This window comes from Linepithema humile, chromosome 4 (assembly GCF_040581485.1).
Source record: "Linepithema humile isolate Giens D197 chromosome 4, Lhum_UNIL_v1.0, whole genome shotgun sequence".
NCBI classification, from domain to species: domain Eukaryota; kingdom Metazoa; phylum Arthropoda; class Insecta; order Hymenoptera; family Formicidae; genus Linepithema; species Linepithema humile.
The window spans coordinates 853,537-870,929 of NC_090131.1; the positions used below are offsets into that span (position 1 = coordinate 853,537).

General features: G+C 33.0%; 2 protein-coding genes across 7 annotated transcripts; both read left to right on the forward strand.

The window, feature by feature from the left end:
• Positions 1 to 72: 72 nt before the first annotated feature.
• On the forward strand, positions 73 to 2,252 carry LOC105669219 (rhythmically expressed gene 2 protein-like). Of its 5 annotated transcripts, none has more exons than XR_010889797.1 (4): positions 73 to 625; positions 1,011 to 1,353; positions 1,864 to 2,021; positions 2,113 to 2,252. XR_010889797.1 is itself a non-coding variant. In XM_012362055.2 (3 exons), the coding sequence occupies exons 1-3, from the start codon at positions 341 to 343 to the stop codon at positions 1,914 to 1,916; spliced, it is 681 nt and encodes a 226-aa protein (XP_012217478.2). In that variant the 5' UTR covers positions 73 to 340; the 3' UTR covers positions 1,917 to 2,060. The 5 variants fall into 5 exon arrangements, 3 of the variants coding, with proteins under 3 accessions (XP_012217478.2, XP_012217480.1, XP_012217476.1); XR_010889798.1 differs by having other exon boundaries at positions 74 to 625; positions 1,876 to 2,021; XM_012362055.2 differs by lacking the exon at positions 2,113 to 2,252 and having other exon boundaries at positions 1,864 to 2,060.
• LanB2 (laminin subunit gamma-1) lies at positions 2,241 to 16,938 on the forward strand. 2 transcript variants are annotated; one of them, XM_012362052.2, is made up of 23 exons: positions 2,241 to 2,623; positions 3,752 to 4,013; positions 4,990 to 5,291; positions 5,737 to 5,942; positions 6,198 to 6,301; positions 7,434 to 7,622; positions 7,827 to 8,052; positions 8,221 to 8,650; positions 8,813 to 9,164; positions 9,424 to 9,612; positions 9,933 to 10,118; positions 10,284 to 10,486; positions 10,771 to 10,986; positions 11,101 to 11,371; positions 11,540 to 11,718; positions 11,999 to 12,129; positions 12,314 to 12,424; positions 12,500 to 12,698; positions 12,775 to 13,012; positions 13,127 to 13,302; positions 13,461 to 13,643; positions 15,451 to 15,568; positions 15,788 to 16,938. In XM_012362052.2, the coding sequence occupies exons 1-23, from the start codon at positions 2,465 to 2,467 to the stop codon at positions 16,021 to 16,023; spliced, it is 4,866 nt and encodes a 1,621-aa protein (XP_012217475.2). In that variant the 5' UTR covers positions 2,241 to 2,464; the 3' UTR covers positions 16,024 to 16,938. The 2 variants fall into 2 exon arrangements, with proteins under 2 accessions (XP_012217475.2, XP_067209558.1); XM_067353457.1 differs by lacking the exons at positions 2,241 to 2,623; positions 3,752 to 4,013; positions 4,990 to 5,291; positions 5,737 to 5,942; positions 6,198 to 6,301 and adding an exon at positions 6,852 to 7,218.
• The last annotated feature ends 455 nt before the right edge of the window (positions 16,939 to 17,393 follow it).

Sequence of the window (17,393 nt, forward strand, 5' to 3'; positions counted from 1 at the left end):
GTTTCTTAATTGAAACTTTTATTTTAAATTGTTTTTTTATTTTAGTTTCAGTATATTTTGGACTACGAGACGTGTTCATCCCGCGTTGAGAAGTTTTTTTATGTCATCTAATCAGTAGATTTTATCATCGATAAGGTATATACCCGAGCATACCAGCGGAGAAAATTACATACGGCAATCGGATTCTATTCTTCTCTCACCAGATGTCACCAGCATCAATCATCGGCATTGTGTATGTATGTGTGTATGACAATTTTGTGATCGCAATTTGCTCTTTTGGCCCTTCGTGTTGTGTCCTCTTATCCTAAAATTATCAAGGATACGAAAATCTGTCAGAAATATGATTAATCGCGTTCGGCCGCGCCTCGTGACTTTCGATGTGACCGGCACACTCTTGATGACCAAGCTCGAAGAACATTATGTCGAAATTGGCTCTCAGCACGGTTTGTTGATCGAACCGAGAAAATTGGCGCGAAGTTTTAAGAATAATTTAGCGCAACTTAGTCGAGAGCATCCGATATATGGCAAACATACCGGATTGGGATGGAAAAATTGGTGGAGAACGATTGTGCATAATGTATTCAGGGATCAATACGTTTCTGTATCGAAAGATACATTAGATAAGGTATATATAATACTGCTGACAATCATGCAAATAAAATATTTAATAGTATTATATATAGAATACTTAATATAATAATTGCAAAAGTGAGAAAATCTAATTTTAAAAGTAAATTTTAATCGAGAAAATTATTTTTATTTATATTATATTTTATTATATTACCTACTGTTTGTTTAAAATATTTCGATTGCTCTGTAAACAAAAATTAATGTTAACTTTTAATATAATCTTTATTTTTATATTTATATATAACTTTTATTATGTTTATTTGAATTTAGTTTACACAATTTACATATATGTTTTTATACTCTAAATACTTGATGTCAAAATTTTTATTCTCGCTTTATGAATGAATCTCTATTATCATCGACCCTGTTATCATTCTCAGGTCGCTGACAGCTTGATAAGTTGCTATGGCACCAGCAAGTGTTGGTACAAGTATCCTGGCACCATTGATCTACTCAAATTTCTGAAGGAAAGAGATGTTATTTTGGGTGTTATTTCAAATTTTGATGAACGATTGGAATCGATTCTCAAAGACACCCAAATTCGTCAGTATTTTACTTTTGTTTTGACTTCATACGACTTTGGAATGGAAAAGCCAAACTTACCAATTTTTGAGGAAGCATTAAGATTAGTGAAGTACATTCAAAGGCAAGAAATATTGCCTCAAGAAGCAATACATATTGGTGATGGAGTAGATAACGATTATTTTGGGGCAAAAAATGCAGGTTGGAATGCTTTATTGATTAAACATCATGATAATGAAATTGATGAGAGCAAATTGTCTAAAGATGATGTTTTTACAAGTTTAAAAGAGCTTCAAAGACACTTTAAAAAAACTCTTGGAACAAATTATGTTGTGTGATAATATTATTTACTATTCTAAAAATATTAGATTTTTGTAATAATGTAAAATGATTATATTTTATAGCATTGTATAATAATGATAGTGAGAAAATCACAGAGTGATAAAACTTGAATATGCAGATTTGATTTTGTTTTTTGATTTTGAATATTTTAATCTTAATTTTTTGTTTCAATCTTTGTATTTGGATATTCAAATTTGTTTTTGTTTTTGCCATACTGTACATGTACCTTTGTATTTTTGATGTATTACACAAATTGATACTGCTCATTGCAGACTTACTAAGAAAATTATAAAGAGCCGATATGATTCTAATAAACAATACAAATAATTCAAAATTAAGAAAAACGTTTGTATTTCCTGAACATTAAAGATGATTCCATAGAAACATTAAAATGGATCTATCTGAGTGGCAATTTACAGTGATTGTGAATGATGAAGATGTAATAATACGGAACAAAGTTGGATATAGCCATCCGATATATCATTGCACCCGGAAACAGCGTGAGCGATATCACACCCACATATCTGGTACACATTAGCTATATCGTACTACGTTCTTTTAAATATTCTGATGTTTTTAATGAAAATAAACTATTCGGATTGCTCTAAATTTTTGTAGGGAATATACTTTTGTACGAACCGTGATTAGCAGCGTAGGCGGGATACCTTCTGTGACGTCACGTGTGAGCGAAGCGGCGCGGTGAGGGTAGCGAGGAGGACAGACGCGTGTGAGCGGCGCGCCGTTACTCGTCGGTGGTCTACGGTGAAGTGAGTTCACGCGTTGCACAGCATCCAATTCCTGGAAAATTATTGGGGAACAGACGATCGATAACGCGATCGTTCGACGATGATGATCTTCGTTCATGGGTGTGCTGCCTGATTTCAGACATAATCTTTTATTTTGGATTGGTAAACAGTGAGACGGCTTAGTGATTGAACAAAGCAAAGTATATTTTTTTTTCGAGGATAAAATGAGACTGTGCATGATATGGGGCTTCCTATTCCTTATGGGGAGACACATCGTCTTAGCCGATCCCGAAGCCGATCCATCGGAGGAGTTATTGAATCGATTCCACCAGCCCAAAAATCACAAGGAAGACAAATGTTACGATGAGAACGGCAGACCGCAGGTTTGTATTAAATGTTTACATTATTTGTGTGCACAATAGATGAAAAGACGTATTTGCATATCCCATCTTTTTGGAGATAAAATCATGCATAAAAAATGTTGCGAAATATTTTATTCATTGTATTAATATAAGTGGAAACAATATAATCTTTGAAATATCGTTTATAGTGTTACATTCTATTTCCGTTACAAAATTACTTTAAAAAATAGGATGTGCCAATGTTTTTTAATCTATATACGAATAGAACTATATTTTATAATTATTAATACATATATAATTATCTACGTAATATAAGTATATAAATTATCTTCTATATCAATTGTTTGTAGAAATATTTGTATTATTTATGTGTGTCAAAATAAATAATATAATGCTTTATGCAAAAACAATATCTATTGTACAGAACATGAGTTATATAAAATTAATTTTGTTGCATGAAATTAATTTTTCTATACATATAACAAATATATTTCTTTAAAAAGTTTTAATATTTTCTTAATTTATTATTATTACTTATAATATTTCATAGTTTCTTACGTAGCATTTATGATCTTGGTTGAATTCTAAATCGAACCGGCACCATTCAGTAGCTTTGAATTTCGGGAAGATGTTAAAGGGTTATCGTGGGGTTATTCACGAGTTATTTGAACTCTCGCAAAGATAATTATGCGAACGATAAAATAAATGGAAAGATATTCTTTTATATATATTCTGTGAGATATATCTTTTTAAAAATAGAACTCTTTCTATTTCAATCAACTGTGTGTCAAGTATAAAAACACTCGATTTAATTTAATTATTTATGCAAATAAATATTATTTAATTTTACAATTTTTCTAATAACTATTTATTAATTGGTAAAGTAGTTTTCGTTTATATATAATAATCGATAGTTTTCGTGTTACAAACGATTGAGGAAGAAGGGCTATGAACAAATTTGAAACTTTGAAACAAATAAAACAACAGAGTTCAGTTAGTTTCAAATAATTTTTAATATAGAATTTAATAGAATTTTAATTTAAAATTAAAATTAGTTACAAAGATTTATGTTAATTATATAAATTAGCATAATACTATCGAAATAAATTAGTTTTGAATAGATATTACAAAACGTTGAACGTGTTTCAGAGATGCATACCAGCGTTCGAGAACGCAGCTTTCAACGTGCTTATGGAGGCGACCAACACGTGTGGCGAGGAACGTCCTATCGAGTTCTGCAAGCAGACGGGCGTGCAGAATAAGTCATGCGAAATCTGCCGATACGGCGACCACTCGGCATCTTTTCTTACTGATCACGATAACAACGACAATGCTACCTGGTGGCAGTCCGACACTTTATACGAGGGTATCGATATTGACCCTACTCAGGTCAATCTCACCCTTCACTTGGGTACGTTCTTTTGTCGTAATATATTCGGAACACCCTGTAGAGAAATCTGTATATCACAGAGGGACATTTATTTATCTTTAGTACTATCTTTCTCTCTCTGTGTGTCTCTCTTTTTCTCTTTCTCTTCGCTTCTCTCTTGGTCTCATCCTACTTCCTTATCTATGAGGATGTGTGTATGATGAGATAAATTGTGCAGCGTGTAACTGATGATGGAGAAATCGCGAATGACTTCTCGAGAATTTTAGCAGCAAATTTATTCTTCTAAAATAATTTTTAATTGCGATTTTGTCTTTAGGATTTTAATTTAGAGCAAATTGGAATATTTTAAATTTTATAAAATTTATCTGCCGTATATTTACGGTGACAGTCTTAGATAAATTATTTAAATATTTAATTAAATGTAATTACATTGTTTTATTATTCAATTTAATAGCTTAATTTCTAATCTAATTCAGTTCAATTTAGTGTGAATTCAATTTAACATAAATTTAATAAGAGTTCTATCTACCGTTTTTGTCGTTTAGTCGGTTTTAAATTTTTCTCATGAATCAACGAGAGAAGAGGGGATAGAAGGACGGAGATAAAAAGAGAATAGTATACGCTATGGTTGAAATTACAATCTGTACACCATATGTTTATTCATCAAAATATTCGCTTTCATCTTACATTTTTTTCTTATATCCTGTTACTTTTATATCAGCAATGGCATAGCTTAAAAGGCGACATTTTTATGTTTCAAAATGTGTACCTACCTAATAATTTAAACATGTGCAATAATTCTGATAGTAGTGTTATTTTAATCATCTTCAAATCTCTGATACTCGTTAGAAATATTACTTTTTGGTCATGGCCTGATGACTTGTAAAAAAAATAATTTTATTTTTTATATTTATTCTTAACGTCTTACGTCTATATTTTTCCTCACGGCAATATAATTAAAGTATGAACAATATATAATTAGATTAAATATGTTTAGGCAAAACGTTTGACATAACGTATGTCAGAGTGCTATTCGAGTCACCACGGCCGGAGAGTTGGGGTATCTACAAACGAAAGAATGAGAAGTCATCGTGGGAACCTTATCAGTTTTACTCGGCATCATGCCGGGACACGTACGAGCTGCCAGAATCTAAAGAGACCGTGCGCGGCGAAGACACCCGCGTGCTGTGCACCTCTGAATTCTCCGATATCTCGCCACTCATCAAGGGCACCGTTGCCTTCTCGACTTTGGAGGGCCGACCGTCTGCATATTACTTCGAAACCAATCCTGAACTTCAAGTAACTCGCAACAATTAAAAATAATATTAAAGTATAGTCTATAGAATTTAGAAAAATAATCTTAAACAAGTTATTGCGATTTTTTTACATTAAAAATCGATTGGAAATTAATCTATTTTTGTTAAAGAGAGTAGAGGATTTATGTTATAATAGGATTTATAGCTATAATATATCAATAATTGGAATTAAAACTGTAAACTGTAAAACACTGTAGGAATTCTTAATCATAAGCTTGTGAATGTTTAAATTAGAAATTAACTGATTGTGTTTTTAAAACTTATATTTAAATGAGAAATCTTGTAAATAGTTTCGAGGATTTTTTTATTGTTTAATATAGGAGTCACTCTTTTTAATTAGCAACTGATTAAATCCACTTTTTCACAGATTTTGCCTTTGTTTATCATAGTTATCTAATGGGTGACATACGTATGTGATTCTTTTATAGGAATGGGTGCAAGCAACGGACTTGAGGATCACCTTGGACAGATTAAACACGTTTGGCGACGAAGTTTTCGGCGATGCGCAAGTGTTGAAATCTTACTATTATGCGATAGCTGACATAGCAGTTGGCGCAAGATGCGCTTGTAACGGCCACGCCGGAGAATGCGTGAACAGCACCAGTGTCGACGGCAGAACTCGTAGAGTTTGCCGGTAATTATTTCTATTTTTTTATATGCGTTAAACGATTTCAATTAGCACTGAGCTATATTTTTAAATAATAAACACAATAACTTATCTCGTTGGAGTGATAATAAGAATTAAACTCTGTAATAGTTATTACACAACGGCAATATTTTCTAATTCCAGATAAAAGAATTCTTATTTCTTAACAATAACGTATAATAATTTTCTGCAAAATCGTGAGTAATGCTACAATACAGCTAGAAAAACTGAACTTGTTTGTAGGTGTGAACATAATACCGCTGGTCCAGACTGCAACGAATGCTTACCTTTTTACAACGATGCTCCTTGGGGACGTGCCACGACTACGGACGCACATGAATGCAAACGTAAGTATTTAATATACATATATTTAAACACACACTCATGTTTATATATATCGTACACTTTCTTATGTTACAATTAAAATATATGCAGGTTTACCATCAGCACACATTAGTGTACACATAGTAGCTTTTGTACATTGCAATTTTTTCATAAATATTGAAGATCAATGAGCACATAAATATTAAAATTAATAAAAAAAAGCTATTGAGATTAATATATTTTATTAACTCTAATTATTATTTCTAATGTTTCTCTGAAAAAAATATCTGATTATTTACAAAAAAAAAACTGCATTGTGGAGTTTATTCTTTTTTACATAACGTAGTATGTGTATCCGATGAAGAACATGGCATGTATCTCAAAGACCATAAGCGACTGCACCTTCACTGGTACAACCTGATATCAGCTTTACCTTTTACGTGCATCTCGCGCTCGATCGAGTGGGGAGAATTGCACGGCTTGCCGGGAAAGGTGCATGGCCGCTCTGGATGCACTTTTCTCTGCAGTTAGTATACTACGACATCGCGATAAAAGACGTACTTGCTTATCGAAGCTGTCAAAACTCATTATGAAGGCTATCGTGAAAAATAGATCGCATAGGATTTAGCAATTAAAGAAATTATAATTTGAGATAATCGTCTAAAGCGACAGTGATCTGAAATATGTGATTTAAAGCAATAAATAAAAAGGCAATTGTATCTGTATTGTACAGCCAGAAATAAATCTATAATTATAAAGTTAAATAGTTTTAACTGAGCAATTATAAAGAAATAATTAATCGAATTATAATAATACTGCATAGATTTATGTAATCATTCCCGTGTCAAAAAAATGAAATTGATTGCGTTGTTTATGATAGCAAATTGCATATCAAATTGCATATCGTGGAATGGATCGTTCCCTTGGAATACACTATCAAGTAAATTATTATGTCATTTTTGATAAGAAACATTTTTCATAATTTTGAGAAGTATGAGAATTTTGTAGTAATACACAAAAATTTTTTAATATTATTTTATTATCTGTTAATTCAAATATCTAATTATAATTAATATAAAACACTCTCAAATAACCATAGTTTTGATTTAAAAAAAGTGTATCTCTAGGCATTAAGTTTGTCATTAATTTTTGTAGCTTGTAACTGCAATGGATACTCGGATAGATGCTACTTTGACAAAGAACTGTACAAGGCAACAGGTCATGGAGGTCATTGTTTGGATTGCCGAGCGAACCGAGACGGTGCGAATTGCGAGCGATGTCGCGAAAATTACTACCAACATCCTGAGAGCAACTATTGCATTGCTTGCAATTGTAACGAGATCGGTAATTAATCAATTTATTAACATTTATTTAATTATTTCATTAAATGACAGTACGTAATCAAATAGTGATTCATTTCTATATAAATGTATTAGAGGATTTGTTTTATATTTATGTACATCCCATCGAAAGATTAAATTAAACTTTTATCAAGATCTATTTTAATGATTAATGATAAATTTTAAAATATAATAATCACAATTGCAGGTTCGAGAAGCTTGCAATGCAACAGCGAAGGTAAATGTCAATGTAAACCTGGCGTGACGGGGGATAAATGTGATCGTTGCGCAGACAATTTTTATAATTTTGGCTCGTTCGGCTGCACTTCCTGCGATTGCAACTTGGCGGGATCGGCGAACAACTTCCCCAGATGCAATAATGTCACGGGAATTTGCGTCTGCAAGGAGAACGTTGAAGGAGAACGTTGTAGCGAGTTAGTTTTATTATGCTATTTATTTCAATTATATATTCTTATTACAAAGAACAATATACGCACACAGTTTAAAGTCGGGTAGAATTAAACTAAATGGAAAATATTCTTTATTTTATTCTCCGAAGAGTCGAATATGTGTGAAGTTAATCGAATGTGGAAATTAACCAGGTGTCGTCCGGATTATTTCAATCTGGCGGTGGACAATGAGTTCGGTTGCACCCCTTGCTTCTGCTACGGCCACTCCTCAATCTGTCGGCCGGCGACCGGTTACTCGAAGTTACTCATCGAGAGTATGTTTGTGCGAGGAAATGAACGTTGGACTGCAAATGTAGCCGGCAATCCGATTCCGTTGCATTATGATGCGCTAACGCAGACGATCTCCGTTACGGCACTCGATCGCGACAACGTGTACTTCCTTGCGCCCGACAGATTTCTCGGAAACCAACGCGCGTCTTACAATCAGGACTTGTCATTCATACTTAGAATAGGAGAAACCGGTCCAGCTGCTACAGTTCGCGATGTAATCTTGGAGGGTGCAAACGGCGAGCAGATCACACAACCGATCTTCGGTCAGAAGAATCGCTTGCCGACCGTCACAGTAAGTATTCTTGTTCCCGTTGCCTTTTATCTTTCTTTTTTTCCACTTATGTACGTAACTTATTTTTTTTAGTATTTTTCTAGTGAGAATACATATATTATTCATCGAATATTAGATTAGATATTTCTTCATAATGTCTTGTTAACATAATCACTGTTACAGCCCCAAGAATATCGGTTCAGATTGCACGAGCAATATGGATGGGAGCCTCGATTATCCTCTCGAGCCTTCATGTCGATTTTGTCGAACCTGACAGCGATAAAGATTCGCGGAACTTTCACGCATCAAGGCCGTGGATTTTTGGATGACGTGAAGCTGGAGACAGCTCATCGCGGCGCGGCCGGTGAACCAGCTGATTGGGTAGAACATTGTCAGTGTCCTGCCGGTTACGTCGGCCAGTTTTGCGAATCGTGCGCACCTGGATATCACCATGATCCACCTAACGGCGGCCCGTTCGCCACCTGCGCCAAGTGCAACTGTAACGGCCACGCTGACATCTGCGAGGCTGAGACTGGTATCTTATTTTATACACTCATTTACATTTATATTTCTTCTTATACTTATCGTGAGAGAAATAGAGAGAGATATTTGCGAATGATTATGTTAATTATACGAATGAGCTAAAATTTAACTTATTTATGAGTATCAAGAAAATACGCACGCCTAAAAAATGCAATAATAAAATTCAGTTATTTTAAGTTTCGATTTTACATATTGATTAAAAGTATAGAGTGAAAAAATAAGTTGAATACAATACTTTCCGTATGTTTCAGGACAATGTATCTGTCAACACAATACCGCAGGAAGCAATTGTGAATTATGTAGCAGAGGATATTACGGTTATCCATTGAAACAAACTCCGGACGATTGCAAACCATGCCCTTGTCCTGACAATGGTCCTTGCATTCTTATGGGTGATAATCCAGACCCCATCTGCTCAGAATGTCCTAATGGCAGGACTGGTAAGTTTGTTATGTAAAACTTTATCTATACAGACTTCCAATTAAAACTGATCAATTCCCAGACAATGTGAGTAGCTACAAAATATTGTGGACATCCTTTAGACACAGATTTGGAACGTTTCTCATATCGTTTTTCTTTACGTTTTATATAATTTGTTTTATATTTATTAAATAAAAAGTAACTTATCTAGATGCATATTATTAATAATGTAACAGTTGAAGATAATTAACTTTTTTTTTATTAACCAATGTCTCACATAATTTCCCCTGTTTTTAAATTTATTATAAATTATAATGCTACAAGATATTTATTTTTGCAGGACGTAGATGCGAAGTATGTTCAGATGGTTATCACGGGAATCCTGAAATAGGTGTGGCTTGTCATCTCTGTGATTGTAATAATAACATCGATTTAAATGCGGTTAAAAATTGTAACAATCGAACGGGAGAATGTCTCAAGTGCGTCAATAATACGGCGGGCTTTCATTGCGAGGAATGTCTGCCAGGTAAAACTAACATTAGAAATTGATGTTTTCAAATGGATTGTGTAACATTACTTAAGGGACCCAAGATAAATAAGACTTAAAAGTAATATAATTTTTGAAAATTTTATCTATTATATCCATTTTTATTTATATCTATTAATTAATAGTTAATACGTTTGATATTAGGATATTACGGAGACGCATTGTCAGATCGTAAGGAAGATGGATGTAAGCTATGTCAGTGTTATCCACCTGGTACTGTGGAGCTTGATGATGGAAGAGTCGCGCCTTGCGATCAATTGACAGGGCACTGTACCTGCAAGCCGCACGTTGTCGGTCGCAATTGTGATAAGTGCGAAGAAGGCTATTATCATATTATGAGCGGAGAGGTAAGATCCACTGCATTAAAAGAAACAATTGCAGATTAATGAAATAAACTGCGTTAGGTTCATTGCATATGTATATATAGTTTCACTAAAATATTTCTTATTAAATTTGATTCCTGTAATAATCCTGTGATTAATTGGTCACTAATTGAATAATATTTCCATTTCATTATTTATCAATTCAATAAATTAAAATTAATTATTGTTACGACTTTTTCACATCTAAAGAAATATGAATTATTTTCAAGTTATCTCAGTAAAGAATGTGTTATATCCTCATATTGCAGGGATGCACGCCTTGCAACTGTGATCTTGAAGGTTCTTACAATCGCACTTGTAACCCGATAACGGGCCAATGTCAGTGCCGATCCGGGATTACTGGTCAACGGTGTGACGCCTGTGAATCCTATAAGTACGGATTCAGTCGTGAGGGCTGCAAGCCTTGTGATTGCGACAGCATTGGCTCCCAGCAGTTACAATGTGATCCAAATGGACAATGTCCTGTGAGTATTTATAATTAGAGCTAAATATTCTATATAAATTAAGAAAATTAATCTATATTTTTAAATTTTTTAAATTATTTTCATTCAATGGTTTTTTGTTACAATTGTCGACAGTGCCTGCCAAACGTCGAAGGTAGACGCTGCGATCGCTGCAAAGAGAACAAACATAATCGTCAGCACGGCTGTGTCGACTGTCCTGATTGTTACAATCTCGTACAAACGGCGGTCGATGATCATCGACGGCGCTTAGCCGAACTCGAGAACACCCTGCATAAAATCAACAGCAGTCCTACCGTCATCAAAGATTCAGACTTTGAGAAAGAACTCAAGAACGTCCAGGATAGAGTAAAAGCTTTATTGACTATCGCCAAGCAAGGATCTGGCAGTAAATATTATTATTATCATCATCTAAATATTGACGCCGAAACTTTACGAATATTACAAAATACTGATTGAAACAAAATAATAATATTTAAGATATAAAATAAGATGTAAAAATCTTGATTTTGTCCTTAATAATATCGTAAAAAAAAGATTGGTGTCTTTGTCGCAGGTGAAAATAAAACGTTGGTGGAACAGCTGGACGAGCTGCGTGAACAATTAAATACAATCGACAAGATTTATCAGACTGTAGATGTGACGACGGATGATGCACGCGATATAACCGAAGAAGGTTTAACGAGCATCGATGAAGCTGAAAAAGTTTTGGACAAAATCTATGAACAACTAACGGTAAATATTATTTACCTCCTATATATATTATTTATAGTGATTCGAAAAATTAATCAAATGTTTCGAAAATCTCAAAAGATCTATATTATCTATAATATTATTTTATAGAAATTACACGCAACTACAAAAATCTTGATCTATATCTTATATATGTCCGCCCTCTTCCTTTTTTTCTATTGCATAAAAAGAAATTTTTTTTTAATTTTTGAAACATTTAAATAATTTTACAAATAGTTATGTAGTAATTATTAGCTTGTATATTCAATTTTATAAATGCCAGGATGCGGAGGATTACTTGGCCTCTGATGGAGCAAGCGCTTTGACTCATGCAAAATTGCGTGCCGAAGAAGTTGGTCAGCAAAATCAACAGATGACTTCGATCGCGCAGCAGGCTCGCCTACATGCTGAAGTGTATGTATTTTGCATCGCTAATATACGTGCAAATTGTATTTTATATTAAAAAAAAGGTTTTTTTAATTTTAATTATCTTTAAGTTACTTAAATTTTTTTATATTAAACCATCAAATAAATTTTGTAAGTTACTTTTAATTTTTTATTATCATATTGTACAAACTATATTAATTACATTTCTTAGGAATACTAACGAAGCCAAGAAGCTTCACATGCTGGCAGAGCAAGCACGAAATACGACATTAGAGGCTTATAATCTTGCAAAGCAAGCAATATCAAAGAATTCTAATATAACGTGAGTAATATTTCTTTCTTTGCTTTTCTTATTTCTAACTTGTATTAAAAATAAGGAAAAAAAATAATTTTTCAGGAATGAAATAAAAGATCTGGAAAACAAGTTAGTGCAGTTGGAGGATCGTATGGACGAAGTGAGAAATCTGACTAATATTGCGGCGGCTAAATCCTCGACTGTCTCTCAGGAGGCGTTAGACTTGCTAATTCTCGATCTAACGCTTCCCTCAATCAACATCGAACAATTGCAGCAACAAGTGGAAAGCGTCAGCAACGAGGTATTACAATATATGAATAGATAAATACACAAATGATACATAATGTTAAATTAAAATAATTTGTGTTCCAAACCAGGGATTGCGAATAAAAGAGCAGGCGCAGCTTTTATTGGAGCAAAACGAGAATTTTATCAAAGAAATGGTGGAAAAAATTAGAAAAAGCGAAGAACTTTTAGAAAGAGCTCAAGATCAACAAGCTGCCACAGCTGAACTTCTAGCTGAGTTGGACGAAGCGAATGAGACTGCGAATGACGCCATTAATCGTAGCAATCAGACTCTGAAAGAAGCTCAGGAAACCCTGAACAAATTGGGAGGTAAGTTCTATAATATAAACATAAAAAGCCTGAAAAACATTCATTAAAAAAAATTGGGAAGACAAATGTCTACGAAACTTTTTCCCTTATTTTAAATTTTATATTGTTTTATAGAATTTGATGCTGAAGTGCAACGCGAACGTGTCAAGGCTCAGGATGCTTTAAAGAACATTCACAGTATTGAAGAATTGATTCGTAATGCCAATCAAAAAGCTGAAGATATGACGATAGTGATAAATGGAGCGGGGAATAGTGTCGATAATGCGCGAAAAGTAGCCCAGAACGCTCAGGTGATTATTAATTAAAGAAATACTATAATATATAGTGAAATTATTGAAGCAATTATTGAATTTTTTTATTTTATTAAAGTTATTGCAATGTTATTTTTATTTTTTTTTACTTTGTCTTATTTTTACATTTATTATTTTGTATCATTTTGTTATATCAGACTTATGCAGATAAAGCAAGCGTTAACGCGAACGATATTAGGATAGAAGCGAATAAAACAAAGATTGAAGCTCTACGACTGGAAAGCGAAGCTCAGAAACTGCATCTCAGAGTTGATATCACAGATACGGTAATGAAACAATACGAGAGTCAGATGGCTAATGACGCTAATGCCACAGCCGAGGTAAAAATTTAATTAAAAATAGAATAACCTATAATAATATACACTCACCCGAAAAAAAAGCGGTACACTGAAAATGTGGGAAAAATTCATCAAATTTCAACTGACGATAACTTCGTAAATAATAAAGATAGAAAGTTCTATAAAATATGGAAATGAAGCTAAAAATCTCTACTTTAAGAATCAATTTATTTTAATGTTGCAAAATAAATTTATTGAAAATGGCGGATGACAAAGCGCGAGCATGCAAAATTGAAAAATAATGGTTCGAGTTTGCGACGGTGCACGGTATAAACAAAAAATTGTAGCTTATTGGGATCAAAAGCGTACGAAAGTACAGAGTCTCCTCTTTAAAATGCTTTTTTATGCATCTCGATACGATGATTTTTCGCCGAGAGATTCGCATTTGAAGAAAAAGGCAGATTCTTACTTCTAGGCCTCTCACTTACAGTACAGTCTGCAAATCGTTCTCCAACGCGACGGTATACTCGTTCTCGTCCGTCTGAAGAATACAGACAAAAACGAGATTCGTCGCTAAAAAGAACGGTACTCCATTCTGCATATGTCCAGCCTGCATGCTCGACAGCAAAATTGAGTCGAGTTACGCGATGGCGACGCATAAGCGAAGGTACATTTGCTGGCCTGCGCGGAAAAAGACCGTGTTCCGCTAATCTGTTTCGAATAGTGTCAACGGATACATTACATTCGCGGACATCTCTTAAATTGTTTCGAATTTGAACAGCCGTTCGATGTCTGTCTCTTAATGAATTTAAAACAATAAATCGGTCATCGTTTTCATTCGTACAACGAGGACGTCCCGAACCAGGTCTTCTTTGGACAGAATTAGTCTCCAAGTACCTAGCATAAGCACGTTGCACGGTTGACACTGATAAATCAAGTGCCTCAGCAACGTACCTTCGACTTCTCCCATCTTCAATTAACGCTACAACTTGAGCAGCTTTTTCAGGACTTATCGTCGCCATAATTGACCAATAATTTCAATGCGAAAAGATTAATTATTGTTTACTTTGACGAAGTCGTACGAATAAGTAACGCGTCTCGAAAGAAAAAGATCAAGAGAAATCAAGCACTCTTCTCGCAATGTGCGGTCGAGCATAAACAAAAAGTCAGGGCGGAGAAATCACAAAAGATCTGCAGACATCTCCTTCGGATGCAAAACAATTGATTGAAAAATAATGGTTCGAGTTTGCGACGGTGCACGGTATAAACAAAAAATTGTAGCTTATTGGGATCAAAAGCGTACGAAAGTACAGAGTCTCCTCTTTAAAATGCTTTTTTATGCATCTCGATACGATGATTTTTCGCTGAGAGATTCGCATTTGAAGTAAGAATCTGCCTTTTTCTTCAAATGCGAATCTCTCGGCGAAAAATCATCGTATCGAGATGCATAAAAAAGCATTTTAAAGAGGAGACTCTGTACTTTTGTACGCTTTTGATCCCAATAAGCTACAATTTTTTGTTTATACCGTGCACCGTCGCAAACTCGAACCATTATTTTTCAATTTTGCATGCTCGCGCTTTGTCATCCGCCATTTTCAATAAATTTATTTTGCAACATTGAAATAAATTGATTCTTAAAGTAGAGATTTTTAGCTTCATTTCCATATTTTATAGAACTTTCTATCTTTATTATTTACGAAGTTATCGTCAGTTGAAATTTGATGAATTTTTCCCACATTTTCAGTGTACCGCTTTTTTTTCGGGTGAGTGTATATATATGTTTACTAAAACTATTTTTTTTAATCTGCAAGCAAACTGAAATATTGAATTATCCTTGTTTAATGTTTAGGCAAATCACAAAGTCGGCCAAGCAAAGACCAATGTGACTCTTGCATCGCAACAAGTTAATAAAGCTTTATCCGAAGTAACCGAGATTATTAGAGAACTCGAGAATCTGCCGGAAATAGGTGAGTTTTGATCTTATTCCTAAAACCTTTCAACCTTAGATTTATTACTTGCTTTGTTTGATCTATATTTGAATCTTTTTAAAATAATTTCCAAAAATTTATCTAAAAAAACAATTTGATTAGTTACAAATATCAAGTATATATTATTAAACTGTAAAACTTAATTTTATTGCTTTTCTTATATTGAAATTAAACAATTTAAATGTTTTATATCTTTAGACGACGCAGACTTGAATCGCCTAGAAGAACGCCTGGTCGCTGCCGAAAAAGAAATTAAAGCCGCAAATCTGGACCAACGAATTCGCGCGTTGACGGACGCGAAAAATCTACAGACGCAATGGGTTAAAAATTATGAAGATGAGGTCAACAGGCTGCGAATAGAAGTGGAGAATATCGATGATATCCGGAAGGCTTTACCTACTGATTGTTATCAACGCGTTCGTCTTGAACCTTGAAATTTATTCCTTTTTACCTTATCATTATTTGCATAATTTTTTAAAAATATATTAAATCATTAAAACATTAAAATTCCGCGTATTTTGTGTTAAGACTCGAGGATTTTTAATTTGATTGTTACAGCTTGATATGCGTGCATGTATTTATGTATGTATATACGTATGTGTGTATGTAAAAATATCAGAGAAATTTTTATTATTTTTACAATATCAAATGACAAGTTTCTTATTTAATCTATTTGATGATTGAAAAGCATTTTGCATACTAGGTTAAAATTTCATGCATAAATATATACATACATACGATGGAAAAAAATGTTTTATACCAAAGATTTTCTTATATGTATTGGAGGATTATCATTTTATCGTTCAATCTGCATCTATTCTAATGATTACTAATTATGTATAAATATGTATATAGATCTGTATACATCCATACATGCAACTGCCATATTCATCGTCTAGAATGATTTAGAATTTAAAAAAACAATTACGATAATTGGTGAAACAATGTTTTCCAACAATATCCTTTTTGGAGGAACAAAACATTCTGGAATGATGAAAAGATCATGAATAAAACAAAATTGAAAAATTTTTTTATAATGGTTGCAAAACACTGATTAGAATATCAATATGATTTAGAATCATAGTTTGTCATCGCATAATAATTTACTATCGAACTATCAACTGTTATCTATATTGCTGAATTTCGAGATTCAGCAAGTAATCAAGATGTAACTTGTGCCAGCAATATTTTTACAAGATATTTTTACAAGAGATTTTATATATATATATTTATATATATATAAAATATATATATATATATTTATATATATAAAAGAGCATTTTTATATATACGAGCTTCGAATGTTGTACAAACTGTATCGATTGAAGACAATAAATATCTCAAAAGTAGTAGCAACGAATTATATATCTCGCAATATAATGAAATAAAAAAAATAAATTTTTTATTATTAATTAAATAATATTATGATTCATCTATCTGCAGTTGTTCACAAAATTATCTACAAGTTCTACAAAAATATTTAATGTAATAAAAAGAGAAAAAAGAAAGCAATTTATATAGATAAGATGTATAGAAAAATTAATTTTTTGTAACTGATATCTTTTTTTTCATTAGAGAGTTGATACACTTCTAAAATAATGAATTAATAATAATTTCTAAAACACATAAAACTATATTCTAAAATTTTTCAAATTGTTTGATCAACTTCATGAATTACTGCATGTTTTTATCTTGTAGATAAAAAAAGATTGTTCGTGTCTGTGGATTAGGAAGTTTGTGTGATTAGAAACGATTGTAATATATTATAAAATATTATTATGTATGTAATATTAGTAATTAAAAA

Excerpts from the sequence above, each read along its gene's own strand:
- LOC105669219 (XM_012362053.2), top strand. The coding sequence starts at position 341 with ATGATTAATCGCGTTCGGCCGCGCCTCGTGACTTTCGATGTGACCGGC. Across the intron at positions 626-1,010 it reads CGAAAGATACATTAGATAAG|GTCGCTGACAGCTTGATAAG; the intron begins GTATATATAATA and ends TATCATTCTCAG.
- LanB2 (XM_012362052.2), top strand. The coding sequence starts at position 2,465 with ATGAGACTGTGCATGATATGGGGCTTCCTATTCCTTATGGGGAGACAC. Across the intron at positions 9,613-9,932 it reads ATGTCCTAATGGCAGGACTG|GACGTAGATGCGAAGTATGT; the intron begins GTAAGTTTGTTA and ends TTATTTTTGCAG. Across the intron at positions 12,130-12,313 it reads GCTCGCCTACATGCTGAAGT|GAATACTAACGAAGCCAAGA; the intron begins GTATGTATTTTG and ends TACATTTCTTAG.